The sequence below is a fragment of the Cebus imitator genome, unplaced genomic scaffold (genome assembly GCF_001604975.1).
Source record: "Cebus imitator isolate Cc_AM_T3 unplaced genomic scaffold, Cebus_imitator-1.0 Scaffold384, whole genome shotgun sequence".
NCBI lineage: Eukaryota > Metazoa > Chordata > Mammalia > Primates > Cebidae > Cebus > Cebus imitator.
In genome coordinates, this window is record NW_016107699.1 from 2,329,014 (window position 1) to 2,347,559 (window position 18,546).

At 56.5% G+C, this 18,546-nt stretch overlaps 1 protein-coding gene across 3 annotated transcripts in view; it reads right to left on the reverse strand.

Annotated features, from left to right (window-relative positions):
* Positions 1-18,546, reverse strand: part of PTDSS2 (phosphatidylserine synthase 2) — a 40,817-nt gene that overhangs the window by 20,088 nt on the left and 2,183 nt on the right. For 2 of the 3 annotated variants that reach the window (XR_001818849.2, XM_017507885.2), the window contains exons 2-3: positions 8,523-8,624; positions 528-610 (exon numbers count right to left, since the gene is read on the reverse strand). Coding sequence is in view for 1 of the 3 variants with exons in the window: in XM_017507885.2 (XP_017363374.1) it covers positions 528-610; positions 8,523-8,624 (185 nt within the window). In the remaining 2 variants the exon portion in view is untranslated. The remainder of the gene's footprint in view (positions 1-527; positions 611-8,522; positions 8,625-18,546) is intronic. The other variant, XM_037731136.1, reaches the window with a different exon arrangement.

Consider the following 18,546-nt stretch of genomic DNA (forward strand, 5'->3'; position numbering starts at 1 on the left):
GGCCTCACAGCCCATCTGGAGCCCACATCCCCCACCTCACAGCCCATCTGGAGCCCTCACTCCTCACCTCACAGCCCATCTGGAGCCGACACCCCCTGGCCTCACAGCCCCATCTGGAGCCCACATCCCCCACCTCACAGCCCATCTGGAGCCCACACCCCCCGGCCTCACAGCCCCATCTGGAGCCGACACCCCCTGGCCTCACAGCCCCATCTGGAGCCTGCAACCACTCTGGTCCGTGGAAAGAGGAGGCAGAAGCAGGAAGAGAAGGGCTGAAAGGCCCTTGGACAGGGAAGAGTGAAAGGGCCGGAGAAGGCCTCGGGGGACCCTCGGGGTTGGAGGAGGAAAACATGCCCAGCTTGCAGCCCCACACCCTTGCCCCAGTGTGGAAAGTAGCCTTGGAGGCCTCGGGGAGGGTCCAGGTGGAAGGGAGGACAGGACATTCACACCCAGCAGCACAGACACAGAGTGACCGCTCAGAACAGAACTGCCACAGGGGCACACACGAGAAGGAAATGGCAAGTTACCTGGATGAGGTCTGGAAAATGGCCCGTCTTTAGCTTGTGTGACTCCAAAACATAAGAAAACCAAAATACTGGCCACAATACCTCTGCAAATAAAGAACAAACAGCCCCTCAGTGTGTGTAGGCTTCTCCCAGGAGGGAGATGGGAGGCTGCAGGGACCCCCAGACACCCACTGTGGAACAGCCCAATGCAGGCGGGGAGAAGGGTAGGCGGGGCGAAGGCCGGCTACCTCCACCACCCTGGGCCCAGCGTTCACACTCCACCTGCCCAGTGGCCCACGCCAGCCGAAGGCCCTCGCACTTAGGCTGCCAGTGGCTCCCAGGGTCACGTGACAAGACACTCGCTTACACGGAAAGCACCGAATGCTCTGCATGTGACCGTCGGCACAAATGCCCACGTAGGAGGGAACAGCGCTGCTAACGCCTCCCTGCTCCACCGTGGCAGGACCCAGGAGGCGTCTCTACAGAGTTCCTGTGTCTTTCTGGGGTCCTCTCATCGGATACCAACAGGACTCCTGCAGTTCATTAGATGGCAACGTGAGAGCTGTAACTGCAATCAAGATGCAGGTTCACAGAACGGAAGGGGCACAGCCCCCACCCAGGAAGGTGCGAGGGGCTGCGCTGGGCATCGGGGAGGCACCCTGGGGAAGGTGCTCCCTCCTGGGCAAAGCTCCTTGGGGCCGGCCTCAGCCAGAGGCCCAGTGGGTCTCCGTGAAAAACAGCTTAGGCCGGCGGATGTGCAGACAGTCCCAGCCGCAGGCACCCGCTCACACCGGCGCCCCCACCCGCGTGTGGACCCTCTGTGCTCTGCGGCGCTCCAAGCGCCCGTCCTCCTCAGTCGTGCTCAGCTCGGGGTCTGAGACCCACTGGCTGCTGAACTGCCCAGTCTCTCCCTCGGCTAAGCGTGGCTGTGCCGACCATCACACCTCGGGGTGTTTACACGCTGGGCCGTGTCCAGGTTTTGGCTACCGTGAAGGAAGGTGCTGCGCACACACACGTTCACGTGGCTGCAGGAACAGACGGGGCCACAGAGACAAGCTAGCTATGTTGTAAGACTGCGCCCTTAAAAAGTATCCAGAAGCAACTTCAGTCTAAGGGATTCCCCTCTGCCCGCAGGAGTGCCTGGGCCAGAAAGTCCCGGGCAGACGAGGTGAGGTCACACCCGCTGGAGTGCCCGCAGGAGTCCTGCAAGACGGAGGATAGGGAGGCCACAGGCCGCTGGCCCCCAGTGCCTCTGGGGAAACAGTCTGGTTGTTCTGGAAACGTGCTGCTGTCCACTCAGAGCCCCAAGGGTCTTGCCTGGGAGGCAGGACATTCATGCCTCGCCCGGCGAAACATGAGTTTCTGACCTGTCTCCACCCAAGCCCCAGCTCCCACATGCCTGCTGTCAGTCAGCCTCCAGGAACAGTGGCAGGGATGCCTGCGCCGGGTTCAGCAAGGCAGGACCCACGTCCCTGTGCAGGTGCCCCTCCTGAGCTCTCTCAGTGCTGAGGGGTAGGAGGGGTGTGAAAAGTTCCCTGCAGAGCCCCCTGGAGCAGGACCCAGGCCCCGCCTGAGGTGTGCCTCCATGGTGCGTGCAGAGAGTCCTAACATTCTGAGGAAAGACACTGAAATGTTCTGTGCCCACCCCCCGCCCCGAAAGATAGAAATGAAAAGAGAAACAGGCACTGACCTAGGGAAGTTGCTACCCCTGCCATCCGCAGGACAGGCACGTGCCACCCCAGGCCGCTGGGTGTGACCTGGCCACGTGGTGTGGTGCTGGTGTTCAGCTCCTGAATTGGCCTGTGGCCCCTCCACACGTGTGTACACTGCCCAGGGGCCAGCTCAGACCAGGTCACACTGGACTCGAACCTGGCTGGCCCCACATCACATAATGTTTACCATAACTTCACAAGGCTAATCTGTTCATGAGAATTACTTGCCGGGCATGGTAGCTCATGCCAGCAATCCCAGCACTTCAGGAGGCCGAGGTCAGCAGATCACTAGAGGTGAGAAATTTGATACCAGCCAACATGAAACCCTGTCTCTACTAAAAACACAAAAAATTAGCCAGACGTGGGGGCGCGTGCCTGTAATCCCAGTGACTCTGAGGCAGGACAATCGCTTGAACCTGGGAGGTGGAGGCTGCAGTGAGCCGAGATTGCACCACCGCACTCCAGCCTGTGACAGAGCGAGACTCTATCTCAAAGAAAAAAAAAAAAAGGAAAACAAATACATTTTAAAAATAAACTTTTAATTTTAGGCTGGCTTTAGATTTACAGAATTACTGTGAAACTAGTAAAAGTTCGCATTATCTCCCAAGCCCAGTGTTCTCATTATCAGTGCCTCACGGTTGACAAGCCAGGGCTGTCACACAGCTGCTCACTGAGGCCTGCACCGCCCTCCTCCCTGTGCCCGCTTCCCGCCCACAATCCCTTCCTCAGCGCCGTGTGGCATTTACTCGTCCCGGTTCCTCAGGCTCCCCTAGGCCAGGACGGTTTCTCAGACTCTCCCCGTCACTGAGGACCTGGACTGTTTGAGGGGGGCCTGGCCGGGAATTCCGTGGAACATTCCTTAGTGAGGCGCTGGCCGTGCTCTGCAGGACCAGGCAGCAGCCTTGCCACGCCATTGGGGCCACGCGATGAACGTGGCCACGCTATGAACGTGGCCATGCTGGGCTCGGGAGTATCACACAATCACAAACAAAATGACGACAGCGGCACCCAGCACCTCTGTGGAACAAAACTTTATCGACTAGAGCAGTGTCTATGCCATTCCTTTTGCCTCTGGCTTACAGACACTGCTGATTTCCAAAGTTACGCAGCCCCTTCTTCTGAACACGCCGCAGAAGGTCACCAAATGCATTTGTAACAGTTAAAATTCTCGTCAGTCTGCCTTCCCTGCTGGGATCCCTGATCTCCTAAATGAATGCTTAAAATCTCCACAAGTTTTATTCCTGTGTTGTCCGGTTCTGCAGGTCTGGACAAACGCACAGTGTCACGTATCAACCATGACGGTGCCACACAGAGTGGCCTGAGTGCCACACGAATGCCGTGTTCTACCACAGAGTGGCCTCAGTACCACACAAATGCCACGTTCTATCACAAAGAGTGGCCTCAGTGCCACATGAATGCCGTGTTCTACCACAGATTGGCCTCAGTGCCACATGAATGCCATGTTTTACCACAGAGTGGCCTCAGTGCCACACGAATGCTGGAGGAGGCGGAGTGACCCCTGTGGGGTCTTCCCCTGGAAACAACTGATCTGAAAACTATGACGTCATTTTGCCTCTTCCAGGGTTATCGAGCTGAAACCACAGTGCGTGGTCTCTTCAACTGGCTTCTTTCACATAGGAACATGTATGTAAGGTCCCTCCCTGTGGTCACGGCTTGACGCTCACTTATCATTACTATCTTTTAGAGAGAGGGTCTCATTCTGTCACCCAGGCTGGAGTGCAGTGGCTCAATCACAGCTCACTGCAGCCTCAGCCTTCTGGCTTACAAGATCCAACTCAGCCTGCTGACAGGCGGGAGCGTACGTGCGTGCTGGGACACTGGCTAGGTTTTTCAGTTTGGTCTCTTTTTCATTATTATTATTGTTATCGTTTACTTTTTTTTTTGAGATGGCGTTTCACTCTTGTTGCCCAGGCTGGAGTGCAATGGTGTGATCTCAACAGCTGGGGTCTCACTATGTTACCCAGGCTGGTCTTGAACTCCTGGGCTCAACAGATCCTCCTGCCTCAGCCTCCCAAACTGCTGGGATTATAAGCATGAGCCACCGTGCCTGGCCTGTGTGTGGACATGAGGAGAAATACTTGGGAGCAGGACTGCTGGGCTGCCCGGTAAGAGCATATTTACACTCACTTCTATGAGAGTCTGTCAAACTGTCTTCCAAAGTGGCTTTGACATTCGGTATTCCCACCAGCAATGGATGAGAGTTCCTGGTGCTTCCGATTCTTGCAAGTGTTCGGTACTATGAGTTTTTAAGATTTTAGCCACTCCCAACAGGCATGTAGTGGTGCCCTCCTGTTTTCAGCTCCTGAAGGACGATGGATGTCAAGCACCCTCCCACCGTGATCTGCTGTCTGAGTGTCTTCTCTGGTGAGCATTGCTTAGACCTTTCACCCAGGGTTTGTTTTTGTTTTGAGATGGAGTTTTGCTCTTGTTGCCCAGGGTGGAGTGCAGTGGTGTGATCTTGGCTCACTGCAGCCTCTGCCTCCTGAGTTCAAGTGATTCTCCTGCCTGAGCCCTCCGAGGAGCTGTCACCCAGGTTTGTTTTTGAGAGAGAGGGTCTTGCTCTGTTGCCCAGGCTGGAGTGCAGCGGTGTGATCTTGGCTCACTGCAGCCTTGACCTCCTGGGCTCAAGGGATCCTCCCCCACCTCAGACTCCCGAGTAGCTGGAATGACAGGTGTGCGCCACCATGCCTGGCTAATTTTTGGAGATGGAGTTTCGCCATGTGACAGTTTAGCTCTGTGTCCCCTCACAAATCTCACCTCTAACCGTAGCCTCCACGTGTCGAGGGAGGGAAGTGCCTGGGTTAGGAAGGCGGCTTTCCCCGACGCTTCTCGTGTGGTGAGGGAGTCTCAGGAGAGCTGACGGTTTTACAAGCAGCCGTTTTTGCTGGGAGAGGTGGCGCAGGCCTGTAATTCCAGCACTTTGGGAGGCCAAGGTGGGCGGATCACTTGAGGTCAGGAGTTTGAGACCAGCCTGGCCACTATGGTGAAAAGCACAAAAATTAGCTGGGCATGGTGGCGGACCCCTGTAGCCCCAGCTACTCGGCAGGCTGAGGGCGGCAGAGGTTGCGATGAGCCAGGATCCCGCCACTGCACTGCAGCCCAGTGACAGCGAGACGGGAAGCGGCAGCTGTTCCTGTGCTCGCTCGCTCTCTCCGGCCGCCTCGTGAAGAAGGGGCTCGCTTCCCCTTCGCCATGACTCTAAGTTTCCTGAGGCCTCCCGGGCAGTTCAGAACTGAGTCAATTCACCTCTTTCTTTCGCAAATGACCCTGTCTTGGGTATTTCTCCCTAGCAGTCTGAAAACAGACTCATGCACCAGGTTATCCAGGCCGGTCTAGAATTCCCGGCCTCAAGCGATCCTCGCGCCTCAGCCTCCCACAGCGCTGGGATTACAGGTGTGAGCCACCTGGCCCGCCTGCTTCTTTTCTTCCTGTTGAGCTTTAGGAGTTCTTTGCATATTCTGAATACAAGCCCTTTGTCAGTGTTTCGTACGTATTTTCAACAGCTTGTGGCCCACCCTTTCATTCTCTTGACAGTGTCTTTTACAAAACAGAAATTTTAATTTTTTTGAGGTCTCACTCTGTTGCCCAGGCTGGAGTGCAGTGGCATGATCTCGGCCTCCCGGGTTCAAGCGATTCTCCTGCCTCAGCCTCCCGAGTAGCTGGGATTACAGGCGCCCACCACCACACCAGGCTAATTTTGTATTTTTGATAGAGACGGGGTTTCTCCATGTTGGCCAGGATGGTCTTGATCTCTTGACCTCAGGTGATCCGCCCACCTCCCAAAGTGCTGGGATTACAGGTGTGAGCCACCGTGCCCAGCCAGGTACTTTCTATGTAAGAAATCCACCTTTGAGGACATCAAGTAGCTCTTGTATTAAAAATAAACCAGCCTCCGCAGTCTCCTGGACAGCGAGCGTGCGGCAGGGAGGCTGTGCCCGAGTCAAGGCGGTGCTGCCGTCACACTCCTGGTGCCTGCAGTGCGGTCTGGGCCGTGAGAATGGACTCAGGACAGGGGCACCGTGGCAATGTCACTGGAAGGAGCTGCAGAGCCACGGTCAGTGCCAGGGTGACCCAGGGTAGCTGGGCCTTCTGGGAAGGAGCCAGCAGCAGAGAAGTGGCTTCTTTTGTGCCCTCAAAGTGGGTGAGGGGGCCAGAGAACATGAGCTGGGAGCACGTCCAGTGTCCCCAAAACAGAACCTCAGAGGAAAGTACCCAGGGCCCCGTGAATTCCCGTCTCCTGGCCCCTCTCGATGAACATGCACAGGGTCTCCCTGCTGGAGGGGACAGGGTGGCAGAACCCAGCCTCTCACATCGGGGGCCACTCAGGAGAGGCCAGAGCTGGGTGAAGTGGGGGACGTGTCCACCGCTGCTGTCCCCAGCTCAGGGGTCTAAGCTCCTGGCCCCTGTGGGTCTGCGTCGTCACCCAGTGCTTCCCACAGCACCCAGGCCTGGGAGGGCAGGGACTGGCTTGCGGCGGTGAGGCTTCGTGACATGACTGGTGGAGCCTGGTGAATGCTCTCGCGGAGCGCTCCCAAGATACCCTCTGCACTCCTGCTCTTCCTTGGCAATTCTTGCCATATGGGGGCACTCGAAGGGAGACCCAGTGTCGCTTCCTAATCCACCTGCTCTGCTGGCCTGGCAGATGCCACAGACCCTACTGGCCAGGTGGTGATGAATGAATTCAAGAAAGACCAAGTCCTACTTGAAAGCTCCCTCTAGACAACACAGAGCTCCTGCCAACAGCCTCACTGCCTCCAGAGCCACAGCTGCAGCGTCCCCATGTGGCCCCTCCACAGGGCCCAGGCTTGGCACATGCTCCCTCATCTACTTCTGGGTCCTAATTACCCAGTGCACACCGGGCCTGCAGGTTTCTGCACGTGGCCCCAGCAGGGACTGATGGCCTAGGAAAGGGAGAAGGAGCGAGCTGGGCCTGGAGGATGGGAGACGCACGCCTGAGAGCAAGCTGCCACCTCAGGCTCAGAAAAAAAGAGGAAGGCCCAGCAGAGCTGACTGGGAGAGGGATGTCAGCGAGGTGACAAAGAGCCGACAGGGCGCGCAGCCAGGAGCAGGGGGAAGACAAGCACAGGAGAGGCCACCTTGTCTCACAGGGGAGGACCGAGGGGTGAGCTCCTCTGGGGAGCAGGCTGCAGAGCCCTGGGTCCAGGCACCCAACAGCAGTTTGTAACCAGAAATGCCGGCTGCCCCCAGGGAGATGGGCTTGGTGATGCCTGCTGTGGGTGACTCTAAAGCATCCCAGTCCCCTACAGACAGGGCGCTGGGTGTGCTCGTTTTCTGGAGCCCACAGGGCTAGTGGCAAATCAATGAGCAGACAGGGCCCCCGAGGCCCGTGCACGCGTGATGACGTTCACACTGCGCCTACCCATCGCCCGTCCGACACTCAAGAAGACACGGAGACCCTTGCTTTGCAAGACAAAGTGCTGGCCCAAGAGTGCAGGGACAGCGGACCCCCCACGAGCCCCAAGGCTCCTGCCAACCGGAGCCGCCATGTGGCCCGGGTACCAACAGGCCTCCAGTGCCTCCCTCCACCTCTGCCCTCCCTGGTGCTGCTCTCCGGACCCTGCTCTGGCCTCCTCCCGCCATCCGCCTGGAGCAAGCAGGACCCAGGCCCTGAAGGTGTCTGCGGCCTTGCTGCGCAGGAGGCAGCCCTGGGCAGACACACCAAGGTGCATGGATCGAGAGAGGAGAATCAGGTGCAGAAAACTCATGACAAATTCCCAGGCTCTAAAACCAGCTTCTCTTCCACACACACACTTCCGAGACAGGCACCAGAACCTGTGGAACTCCAGCAAAGGACACACCAGTGTCTAGCCTGCTGTGGAGACCACGCTGAAAAGACGCGTTTGCTCACTTCCTGAACGCAGAAGCAGGGTCGCAGGCTGCCGACCCCCGTCCGTGCAAGAGCCACGCCGGCTGGCGGAACGGGCACCAGCCACTGCAGGAATCTCACACCGGGAGACGTCCGAACTCGAGGGCTCAGCCCTGCAGGCTGCCGCAGAACGTTCCAGCCTCTCAACACACAACACTCAGGAAACCAGCAAAGGCTGCCGGGCACATGGAGACGGCACAGACTCCCGCTCCCGGGGACAGGTGACGGGGCTGACCAGTCCACGGCAGGAACGCCACACAGCACCCAGGGCGGCCCCAGGAGTCTGCACATCAGACACACTGAAGGGAGAGGGTGGCGGCCCACGCGGCAAGGACACCACAACCCCACACGGGGCACAGGGGCAGCTTCGGAAAGCAGGATGGGAGGGCCAGTTACCTCTTGGTGTTGTAGGCCGTGTCCTGAGGCGTTTCTTCCAGCAGCGTCACGTAGCCAAGCGCACAGGTGAGGATGAAGAGCACGGTCAAGGTGTGGGCTCGCCTGAAATCCAGAAACACGTAAGCATGGTGTCAGAGCACGGCGAGCACTGCTAAACACTCATGTAACAGGCCCCCAATCCACTCTACAGCACCGAGAGAGCTTCGGCTCCACTCTCCAACTCCCAACGAGCACGTGGCTGCGAGTCCCAGCGGGGGAACTCCGACATGACCCTGTGTCTGCTGGCCAGTGAGGGCTGAGACCAGCCCCCAGGATGCTGGACAGAAGAGCCCCGTGCTCCTGGGGAGCTGAAGGCTGCTGCTGAGGGGCCAGGAGGGCACTGGCATCCAGGGCCGGTGTCTGCTGTTAAAGAGTTACGGTAGGCGTAAACGTGGTACTTTTCACCATGCAAGACGACCAGCCATCTGGTTCAGGAAATCACATCCGAGAGATTCAGGACAGCATCCCAAGACACCAAGGGCTGAGAAGGGGCCTGAGCAGAGGCCTGCAGGGACCATGGCCAGCTGCGGGAGGTGCCAGCCATCTCTGCTCACCCTCCGGTCTGGCCGTCAGAGCCCAGATGTGGGGGGAGGAGGCAGGGTGCGTTCTTTGCAATCTTGTCCCGTCCCATCGCTGGTGGAAAATGCCTCACTTGGAAACAGCCCACAACAGGCCTAAGACCAGAACCACAGCACCACCAGACCTGGAACGCTGCCGGTGCCAGACCCTTGCCCCAGACCCCTCTGCACAACCACCTGCAAATGCAGTCAGAGACCCGGTTCCTAAACCCACCGAGTGTGTCCTGGTAGGGAGGATGGACCCCCTTGTGCCTCAGTTTCCCCATCTGTAACCCTGTTCCTACACCCACCGAGTCTGTCCTCGAAGAGGATGTACCCCTCGTGCCTCAGTTTCCTCATCTCTAAATGGGGGAGCTTCTGACCTCCACGGACACTGTAAGAATTAAGTGAATGACGCATGTAAAGCACCTTACCCAGGACTTGCCTCCATGAAACATAAACTGTGCCCTAAAGAAATGAAAACGCAAGTCACCAACTGGGAGAAAATATTCAGTCACGTATCGGACAAAACTTTGCGCTGTCTGTAGTCCCCACACTTTGGCCAGCTGAGACAGGAGGACTGTCCATGCCCAGGTGTTCAGGGCCAGACTGGGTAACACAGTGAGACCCCACCTCTACAGGAAATTAGCTGGCACGGTGGCTCGCGCCTGTAGTCCCAGCTACTCGGGAGGCTGAGGCGGGAGGTTCGCTTGAGCCCAGGTCAAGGCTGAGTGAGCTGGGGTGACTGTGCCACTGCACTCCAGCCTGGGGGCAGAGCAAGATCTGTCTCGGGGGGAAAAAAAAAAAAAAAAAAATTTAAACAAAAAAAAAAAAAAAAAAAAAAAAAAAACTCTTACAGCTCAGTAAACAATTTAATGAAAAAAAGAGGCAAAAAAGTGAACAGGCACCTCACAAATAAAATATGCAAATGGGCAATAAGCACATGAACAGCTGAAGTGCGTCACACACGAACCGATGGTCACCGTGAAAGCAAAGCAAAGCCGCGACACGACATCAGACAGCCGCCACGTGGCTGAAGTTAAAAGCATCACAACACCAAGTGCTGGTGAGGCCTCTGGGTAAAGAAGAGGCTCACACACAGCGGGTGGGAAGGTGAAGTGGGGCAGAAAAGTTAACCCACGTCTACCACGCAGCCCAGCCGACACTCCCAAGCATTTACTTCAGATAAATGAAAACACAGGTCCACTTGAAGACTTACATGCAGATGTTTCGTTTATAATAACCTAAAATCGGAAACAGACCACAACTCTTATTAGTGGGTGAAACGCTGCGTCCCCCCGCACTGCTCAGCACTCAGGGTGACGTGCTGCTGGCAAGGACCTCGGTGTGGGTGGAGCTCAAAGGCACGCCACTCGGGAGCCCAGGCAGTAGGGCAGCTCTGAGGCAGGAGCTCAAGACCAGCCGGGGCGACACTGCAAGATTCCATCTCAAGAGAAAGAAAAAGAAACAGAAGACACCCCCCATCTGTCACCAAGCATGACTCAAGGAAATGAGCCGGCACCCATCAAGAGCGGACGGGAGCGGGACACAGGCCTTTTGGGTGATGGAACGTTCCGGGGCTGAGCGCGGTGATGGCGGTGCATGGACGTGTCACCCGAAGATGGTGCTGCCACTGAACGCACCCACGCCTGGACTTGGCTGGTTTCGTGAAGAGCCAGGGTGGGGGCTCCAGGCTGGACCCTGGCCAGAGCCCACCTGTGTCTGGAATGCTGCCCTTCTGTCGTTTTTAATCCTAATTATTCGTGCACATTTATTCCACATTAATTTTAATCCATGTTAATTTAAAGCGCAGTTTGGCAAGTGGACACAAATGATTCCATGAGGACTCTGACTGGAATGGAACCGAATTTATAAAGTAACGTGAGGAGAACTGATAGGCTGCCGCACTTAGGATTCCCATTCGTGAGACATGGAACATTCTCCGTTCATTCAGGAATAGTCTTACGCCCTTTCAGGTTTACTTTCCTTATGAAAACATCCAGCTACGCTGAGCAGACTGGCCCCAAGTGAAGAAAACAGAGAAGTGAGCTCTTCCGTTTTGAGACAGGTCTGGCTCTGTTACCTAGGCTTGAGTTCAGTGGTGTGATCTTGGCTCACTGCAACCTCCCATCCTGGGCTCAAGCCATCCTCCCAGCTCAGCCTCCCGAGCACCTGGGACCACAGGCGCACGCCACCACACCCAGCTAATTGTATAACACGCATGTATGATGTATGTATGTACGTATGTGTGTGTGTGTATATATATATATATCTCCATCCCTCTGCCTCCCGGCTTCAAGCAGGTCTCCTGTCTCAACCTCCTGAGTAGCTGAGATTACAGGAATGCACCACCATGCCCAGCTAAATTTGTATTTTTAGTGGAGCTGCAGTTTCACCATGTTGGCCAGGCTGGTCTCAAACTCATGAACTGAAGTGATCTGCCCACCTTGGCCCCCCAAGGTGCTGGGATTGCAGGCATAAAGTGAATTCTTCTGCCATATTTCACAATATTAGGCATTTAAGACAACCAGAGATAAATAAGAGTTTCATTTTAGCTATCAGCCACCTTTTTCTTTAAATCCATTCTGAGTCCTAAGCCATGAGGAAACTGCAGGGAATCTCAGCCTTCCAGCTGAGCTCCGCACGGAGGGGCCTTTCAGTACCTGAGACCTGGCCACAGCCGCAGCAGAGAGACCACTTCAGAAGGCCCGCTTAGACGCCATTCCTAACGGTGCCTGGATGTGGCTACCCAGAAACTCACTCTGCTGGGCACAACGCTCACAGAACGTGTCTTCCCGGACACAGCCCTGCAGGGAAACAGGCTGGAGCCCAGCTGGGGCCCAGGAATCCCCTGTCCGCCTGTCCGCCCCTCCAGGAGGCCCACCCTTTCCTCCATAGAGGGGACATTAGATCTCCATGGAGAGTAAGACGGCCCTGGTTAGGATGAGAAGAGTCAAGAGTGCTCAGGGCAGGTGCATTGGCTGCAACTGTAATTCCAGGGCTCTGGGAGGCTGAGGCAGGAGGATCACTTGAGCCCAGGAGTTGGAGACCAGCTTGGGCAACATAGTGAGACCCTGTTTCAAAAACAACAAAAACAAACAAAGTTAACTGGGCGTGGTGGCCCGCGTGTGGTCCCAGCTACTTGGGAGGAGGGAGGGTGAGGTGAGAGGACTGCTTCAGCCCAGGAGTGGGGGCTGCAGTAAGCTGAGATCGCACCCCTGCACTCCAGCCTGGGTGAGAGCGAGATCCTGTTGAAAGAAAAGAAAAGAAAGAAAAGGAGAAAAAGAAGAAACAAACCACAACGACGAAAAGCGGCGTTTAGGTCACAAAGCCAAGGAAATGAGGGTGACAAGGAGCGTGGCCAAGGAAATGAGGGTGACGAGGAGCGTGGCCAAGGAAGTGAGGGTGACGAGGAGCGTGGCCAAGGAAGTGAGGGTGACGAGGAGCGTGGCCAAGGAAGTGAGGGTGACGAGGAGCGTGGCGCCCGCAGGCTGTGCGCGCCCAGGGCCAGGGCAGCTTCGCGGGGTGTGCGTGACGCCCGCAGGCAAGTCGGGGCTGGTAAGTGACACTGCAAAGGTCACGCAGCAAGAGGGGAGCCATTCCCTGAGCCCCGCCCCGGCCACACCCAGGACAAGGCACAGGCTGCCTTCCTGGGCCCTCCTTCCAGGGGAGCGAGACCGACATGTTACAGGGAGAAACAAGAGGGGGGTGGGAGTGCGGCGTGGGGAGGGCCTCATGCAGGGACACTCAGGCAGACCAGACATGGGGGTGGGGACACACATGCAAAGGCCTCACGACAGGGCAGCCGGGCCTGTGCAAGCAGCCTCAGGACCAGTGTGGCAGGAGGAAGGGGCCCCCCACGGGGACCCACGGGTCAGATGCGGCTGTGGCTGAGCATGAGCTGCAGGGCGGTGAGTGGAGCAGCGCTGTGACTCCATGGCACCTTGAGCCACGGCAGCTGTGGTGAGGACGTGAACCTGCAAGCCTGAGGTGCTGGGAGTGCTTGGGTTGAGATCTATCCAGAGGAATGACCAGCAGGGTCAGCCTCCACCTCCCAGGCTCAAGCAATCCTCCCACCTCGGCCTCCCTAGGAGCTGGAGCCAGACGCACGCCACCACACCCAACTAATCTTTAACCATTTTATTTTTGGTAGAGACAGGGTCTGCTACGTTGTACAGGCTGGATGAAAACTCCTGGGTTCAAGCTGTCCTCCCAACGCAGCCTCCCAAAGTCCTAGGGTTACAGATGTAGAGAATCCCACCCGGCGAAACCACCATTTCTGTTACAAAGCCAGGTCCCAGTAACGCCATGTCAGGAGGGCTTGCGGCCTGGGAGGCTCACCGGAGATCACAGCAAGGAAGCAGCAGAGGAGCAGGCACCCTTGGGCTCAGGCTCCCAGGACCTCACCAAAGGGTGCACGTGTCTGAAGTGACCTCGGAGGACAGAAGTGCTGGAAGCCAGGACCAGCCTCCCCCTGGGGCTTCCTGACGAGGCCCACCCTGCAGGAGGAACAAGGGTCAAGGGGCTCCAGACACCCAGAACCACTCTAAGGGTCCACAGCACAGACAGACAGGGTGTGGTGTGACGGAGCAGGACTCGGCCTGGCTGGAGCCCGGTGCCGGGAGGGGGGCCTGCTGTGAGGGAGGCCTCAGGTGGGGAAGCTAATGGGACCTCCACAGGACCCTGCCTTGGGGCTGCACGGCTGTCCCATGTGAGGGCTCCTCAGTCTGCGCGTACATAGTGTCTGTAAGAAACAGGGGTGAACACCTCCTAAGGGAGGCGACCTGTGAAGGAGACAACAGCCCAGCAGGCTGCTCGGATGCAGCCTGGGAGAGCCAGAAGCTAGGTCAACGAGAGGACCCACACCCCTGTTCTGCAAGAGACCAACAGGAACACATGGGCCCAGGAAGACGGTGGGACAACCAGGCCTCAGGGACACCCACACGCAACCCGCTGGAGGAGGCTGCTAGGCTTCACCCCACACAACCCCGCAAGCACGCCAAAACCTCAAGGCAGTGTCTCCCAGACATGCCACAGCACAGGCTCCAATTCACATGCAGGATCCCAGGAAGCCATGCAGAACACAAGGGTGGGGCCAGCAGCCATGTGCCACCAGCACTGAGTCCTACAGCACAGAGACAGGATCGCACTCCAACACACGTTCCACAGGACAGGGACAGGATCACACTCCAACACACGTTCCACAGGACACAGAGACAAGATCACGCTCCAACACACGTTCCACAGGACACAGAGACAGGATCACACTCCGACACACGATCCACAGCACAGAGACAGGATCACACTCCAACACACGTTCCACAGGACAGGGACAGGATCACACTCCAACACACGTTCCACAGNGACAGGATCACACTCCAACACACGTTCCACAGGACAGGGACAGGATCACACTCCAACACACGTTCCACAGCACACAGAGACAGGATCACACTCCAACACACATTCCACAAGACACAGAGACAGGATCACACTCCAACACACGTTCCACAGGACACAGAGACAAGATCACACTCCAACACATGATCCACAGGACACAGAGACAAGATCACACTCCAACACACGTTCCACAGGACACAGAGACAGGATCACACTCCGACACACGTTCCACAGGACACAGAGACAGGATCACACTCCAACACACGATCCACAGCACAGAGACAGGATCACACTCCGACACAAGCTAAAATTAAAACTTGATTTTGTTTTGGGGTGGGGAATGGAGTCTTGCTTTCTGCCTGGCTGGACTGCAGTGGCAGGATTCGGCTCCCTGCTACCTCTACCTTCCAGGTTCAAGTGATTCTCCAGCCTGAGCTGCCGGAAGAGCTGGGACTCCAGGAGTTCGCCGGCTAATTTTTGCAGTTTTAGGAGAAAAGGGGTTTCGGTATATTGGCCAGGCTGGTTTGGAACGCCTGACCTCATGATCCACCCACCTCGCCCTCCCAAAGTGCTGGGATTCCTGGCATAAAACTTGACTTCTTTAATACTGCTTTCCACGACAGAGACCTTCCTGCGGTGTTTAAAGTGGCTGCCAGCAGTCACTCCTTGCGCAGCCCAGGGAAACTGATCAGTGATCAACCCTAACTGGCACACCATCTTCCCACTTCCCCCAAACACAGAGATAACCTGAGAGATAAAGAGAACCCTTTGTCCCTTGAGATAAATGTGCACCCCGTCACTGAGATGGTCACCAAGTGCCCAGCACCCTCTTGGTCCTGTGGAAGCAGAAATGGGAATGAACAGGACCCAGCAGGAAGGGAGGCAGAGGGCAAGGGACCCAGAGGAAGGGCTCCAGGCACAGCAGCCCTGCAGAAGGACACGCTTCAGAGCTGCTCAAACCCAGTGCTCCTCGAGAGTAAGGTCCACAACTGTGAGTTCCGGTCCTTGCCCTACACACAGCCCCACGTCCACACATCACAGAGGGGACAGAGTGCCACCCCAGACAGCACAAAAAAGACTCAGAGGCCGACTTCTGTACCCCCACCAGGATGCTGGGTCTGTCCAATGACAGGTCTCCTCCTACCTGCCTGCTGTCTGGGCAGACTCCCCGGGAAGGCGCGCAGAACAGAGCTGCGATAAATCCTGGGAATTCAGCCACTTCACGAGGGTGAGGGCATGAGGACAGCTGGCTCTCTGCCACGAGGAATGGAAAATACCAGCTGCCTCCCTGGAGATGGCCGCACTCATGCCAGGCGGGCAGGAAGGCCAAGGCCAAGCGGAAAACACAGTGGCATCGCCCAAAGGGCCAAGGAAAGGCCAGGCCCGACGGGCTGTCCCAGGCCGGCGAGAGGCTCCCGGACCCAAGGAAAGGCCAGGCCCGACGGGCTGTCCCAGGCCTGCGAGAGGCTCCAGGACCCAGGGAAAGGCCAGGACCGACGGGCTGTCCCAGGCCTGCGAGAGGCTCCTGGACCATGACGCTGGCCCTCCTGGCTCTGACCAGCAAGACCAGAAAGACTTCATCTGGCTACTCGTGCTTCCCAAGCGTAGGTGAAGCAGGGAAACGCTGATCCAGGGCAACTAGGCAAGGCGTCTTCAGGAAACGTGGGGTATCTGAGATGACTCCACACACAAAGTCCTTGGGTCCCTGACAAGCTCATTCGAGGTGCCATGCCTAGACATAAGCATATAACTGTGGTAACCCCCCATATAGGCACCAAGGAATGAGAGCTAAGCAGAACCCTGGCACAATTAAGGCCTGAAGAATATCTCAGCTTATAGTGTTACTACTCAGCTATTCCCTTTTATATAATCCTTTATATAATCATATACTAGTTTACAGAAATAGGGCTTGGAGAATCCCTTTATGTAATTCTCTATATATAATCATACAATAGTTCATAGCACGAGTGCCTAAAGAATACTTCCCTACACACACACACACACACACACACACACACACACATCGTAGTTCATAACCGGAGGAATGCCTGGAGCAGACACAGTGCAGAGCATGAAATAAGGGAAAACAGTTACACCAGGACAAGAATCCATGGCCCAGGAGGCAGCGTTCAGTGACGTAAAGATACCCGCTGTATGGCAGGCTTGGGGCGAGGGCCACTCCTCCTGATAAAGGGGTTGTAGGACCTTGCTCCAGTTCTTGTGGAGGTCTGCCCTCAGAACAACAATCCACCTTGGTGACTGTGAACTTTATCAGCTCTTGCTACTGTGCTGCTGGAAGAGCATCTTTCCATAGAACCCATTGGAAGCTGCCAGAAGGTGGCGGTAACCCTGACAGCTCTGTCACTGCTGTGTGACTTAAAGCATCCTCCTATAAATCTTAGAAGTAGTTTGCCCAGGCAGGGCACAGTGGCTCACGCCACAGTGGCTCACGCCTGTAATCCTAGCACTTTGGGAGGCCGAGGTGGGTGGATCACCTGAGGTCAGGAGTTCAAGACCAGCCTGGCCATCAGGGTGAAACCTATTAAAAAAAAAAAGTAGTTTCCCATAGACAGAAGTATCGCACACTGCACCCTCTTCACTGCGCACGGCCCACTCCATGCCTCGGTGACCTAATGGGGGTGGACCCCTTACTGCACACGGCCCTTGCCTTCATGGGAACGGGCCCCGTTGCTGTGCGCTGTCCACCTCCATGCCTCGGTGACCTAATGGGGGTGGACCCCTTACTGCACACGGCCCTTGCCTTCATGGGAACGGGCCCCGTTGCTGTGCGCTGTCTACCTCCTGGCCTAGGTGACCTAATGGAGGTGGACCCCTTGTTTTATTGCTGATGACCCTATCACTATCCTTAAAGATGATTTCACTCACTGCCTGCCCCCTAACCTATACACAATAAATACTCACACTTCTGGACATTCGGGGTCTCCCCTGACTCCGCTCACAGATGGCGTGGACCCCGAGCCCAGCTGCGTTTTCCTTGTACTTCTGTGTCCTGTCTCTTTACTTCTCGGATCCTGCGCCTCAGCACAGCATAAGGCTCACCCCACGACCCTGTGGGGCCCTCAGCCCTACATACAATAAAAACCCTCCAAACAGCACAATGGTCCCCTGGTCAGGGCTTGGTTAGCAAGTGTGGTCACACCACACTGTTTCAGTGTCTTCCACAGAGAGGCGGCAACATTCACAGGCACCTCGCCAGGGGAAGGGGTGTCGAAGTGTTCTCCCTAACAATTTTCAGACCACACCAACTGCCACATCTTTGCACAGCGCTTCTCGGAGTCTGTGGCTCTACACATTTTCCTCTGGATGTCCTCCATCATTGTCCTTGCTACCTTTAATGAATCCAGAGAAGGAGAGCTCAGCCTCGTGCTCCCAAGACCAGGCAAACTCTGAATCTAACTGCATGCCTTATCCTTGTGGCTGACAACAAAACCACACATGGCAGCCATCACTGGCCCCGAGGAAGTGCACCCATCTTTGAAAATGAACACCCTGGCTGGGTGCAGTGGCTCATGCCTATAATCCCGGCATTCTGGGAGGCTGAGGCAGGAGGATTACTTGAGGCCAGGAGTTCAAGACCAGCCTGGGCAACATAGCTGAACCCTGTCTCTATTAAAAAAATAAATAAAAATAAATGAAAAGATCAAAAAGTAAAGTTATCAGAAACACAAAACTAGAGTTAAAAACATCCCAGCACAGCAAGCCAGTGCAGGTGGACTCAGAAGGTTGGCGGGGGCCTGCAGGTACAGAGAATTCTCACCAGGCAGGCACCGTGGGCTGGGTGCATTCTCTGGTCCTGGGTGGGCTTCGCATGCTCTCTGGTCCTGGGTGGGCTGGGTGGGCTGTGTGCGCTCCCTGGCCCTGGGTGGGCTGGGTGGGCTGCGTGCGTTCCCTGGCCCTGGGTGGGCTGGGTGGGGTGCCTGGGCTGCGTGCGCTCCCTGGCCCTGGGTGGGCTGGGCGCGCTCCCTGGTCCTGGGTGGGCTGCGTGCGCGCCCTGGGTGGGCTGGTCC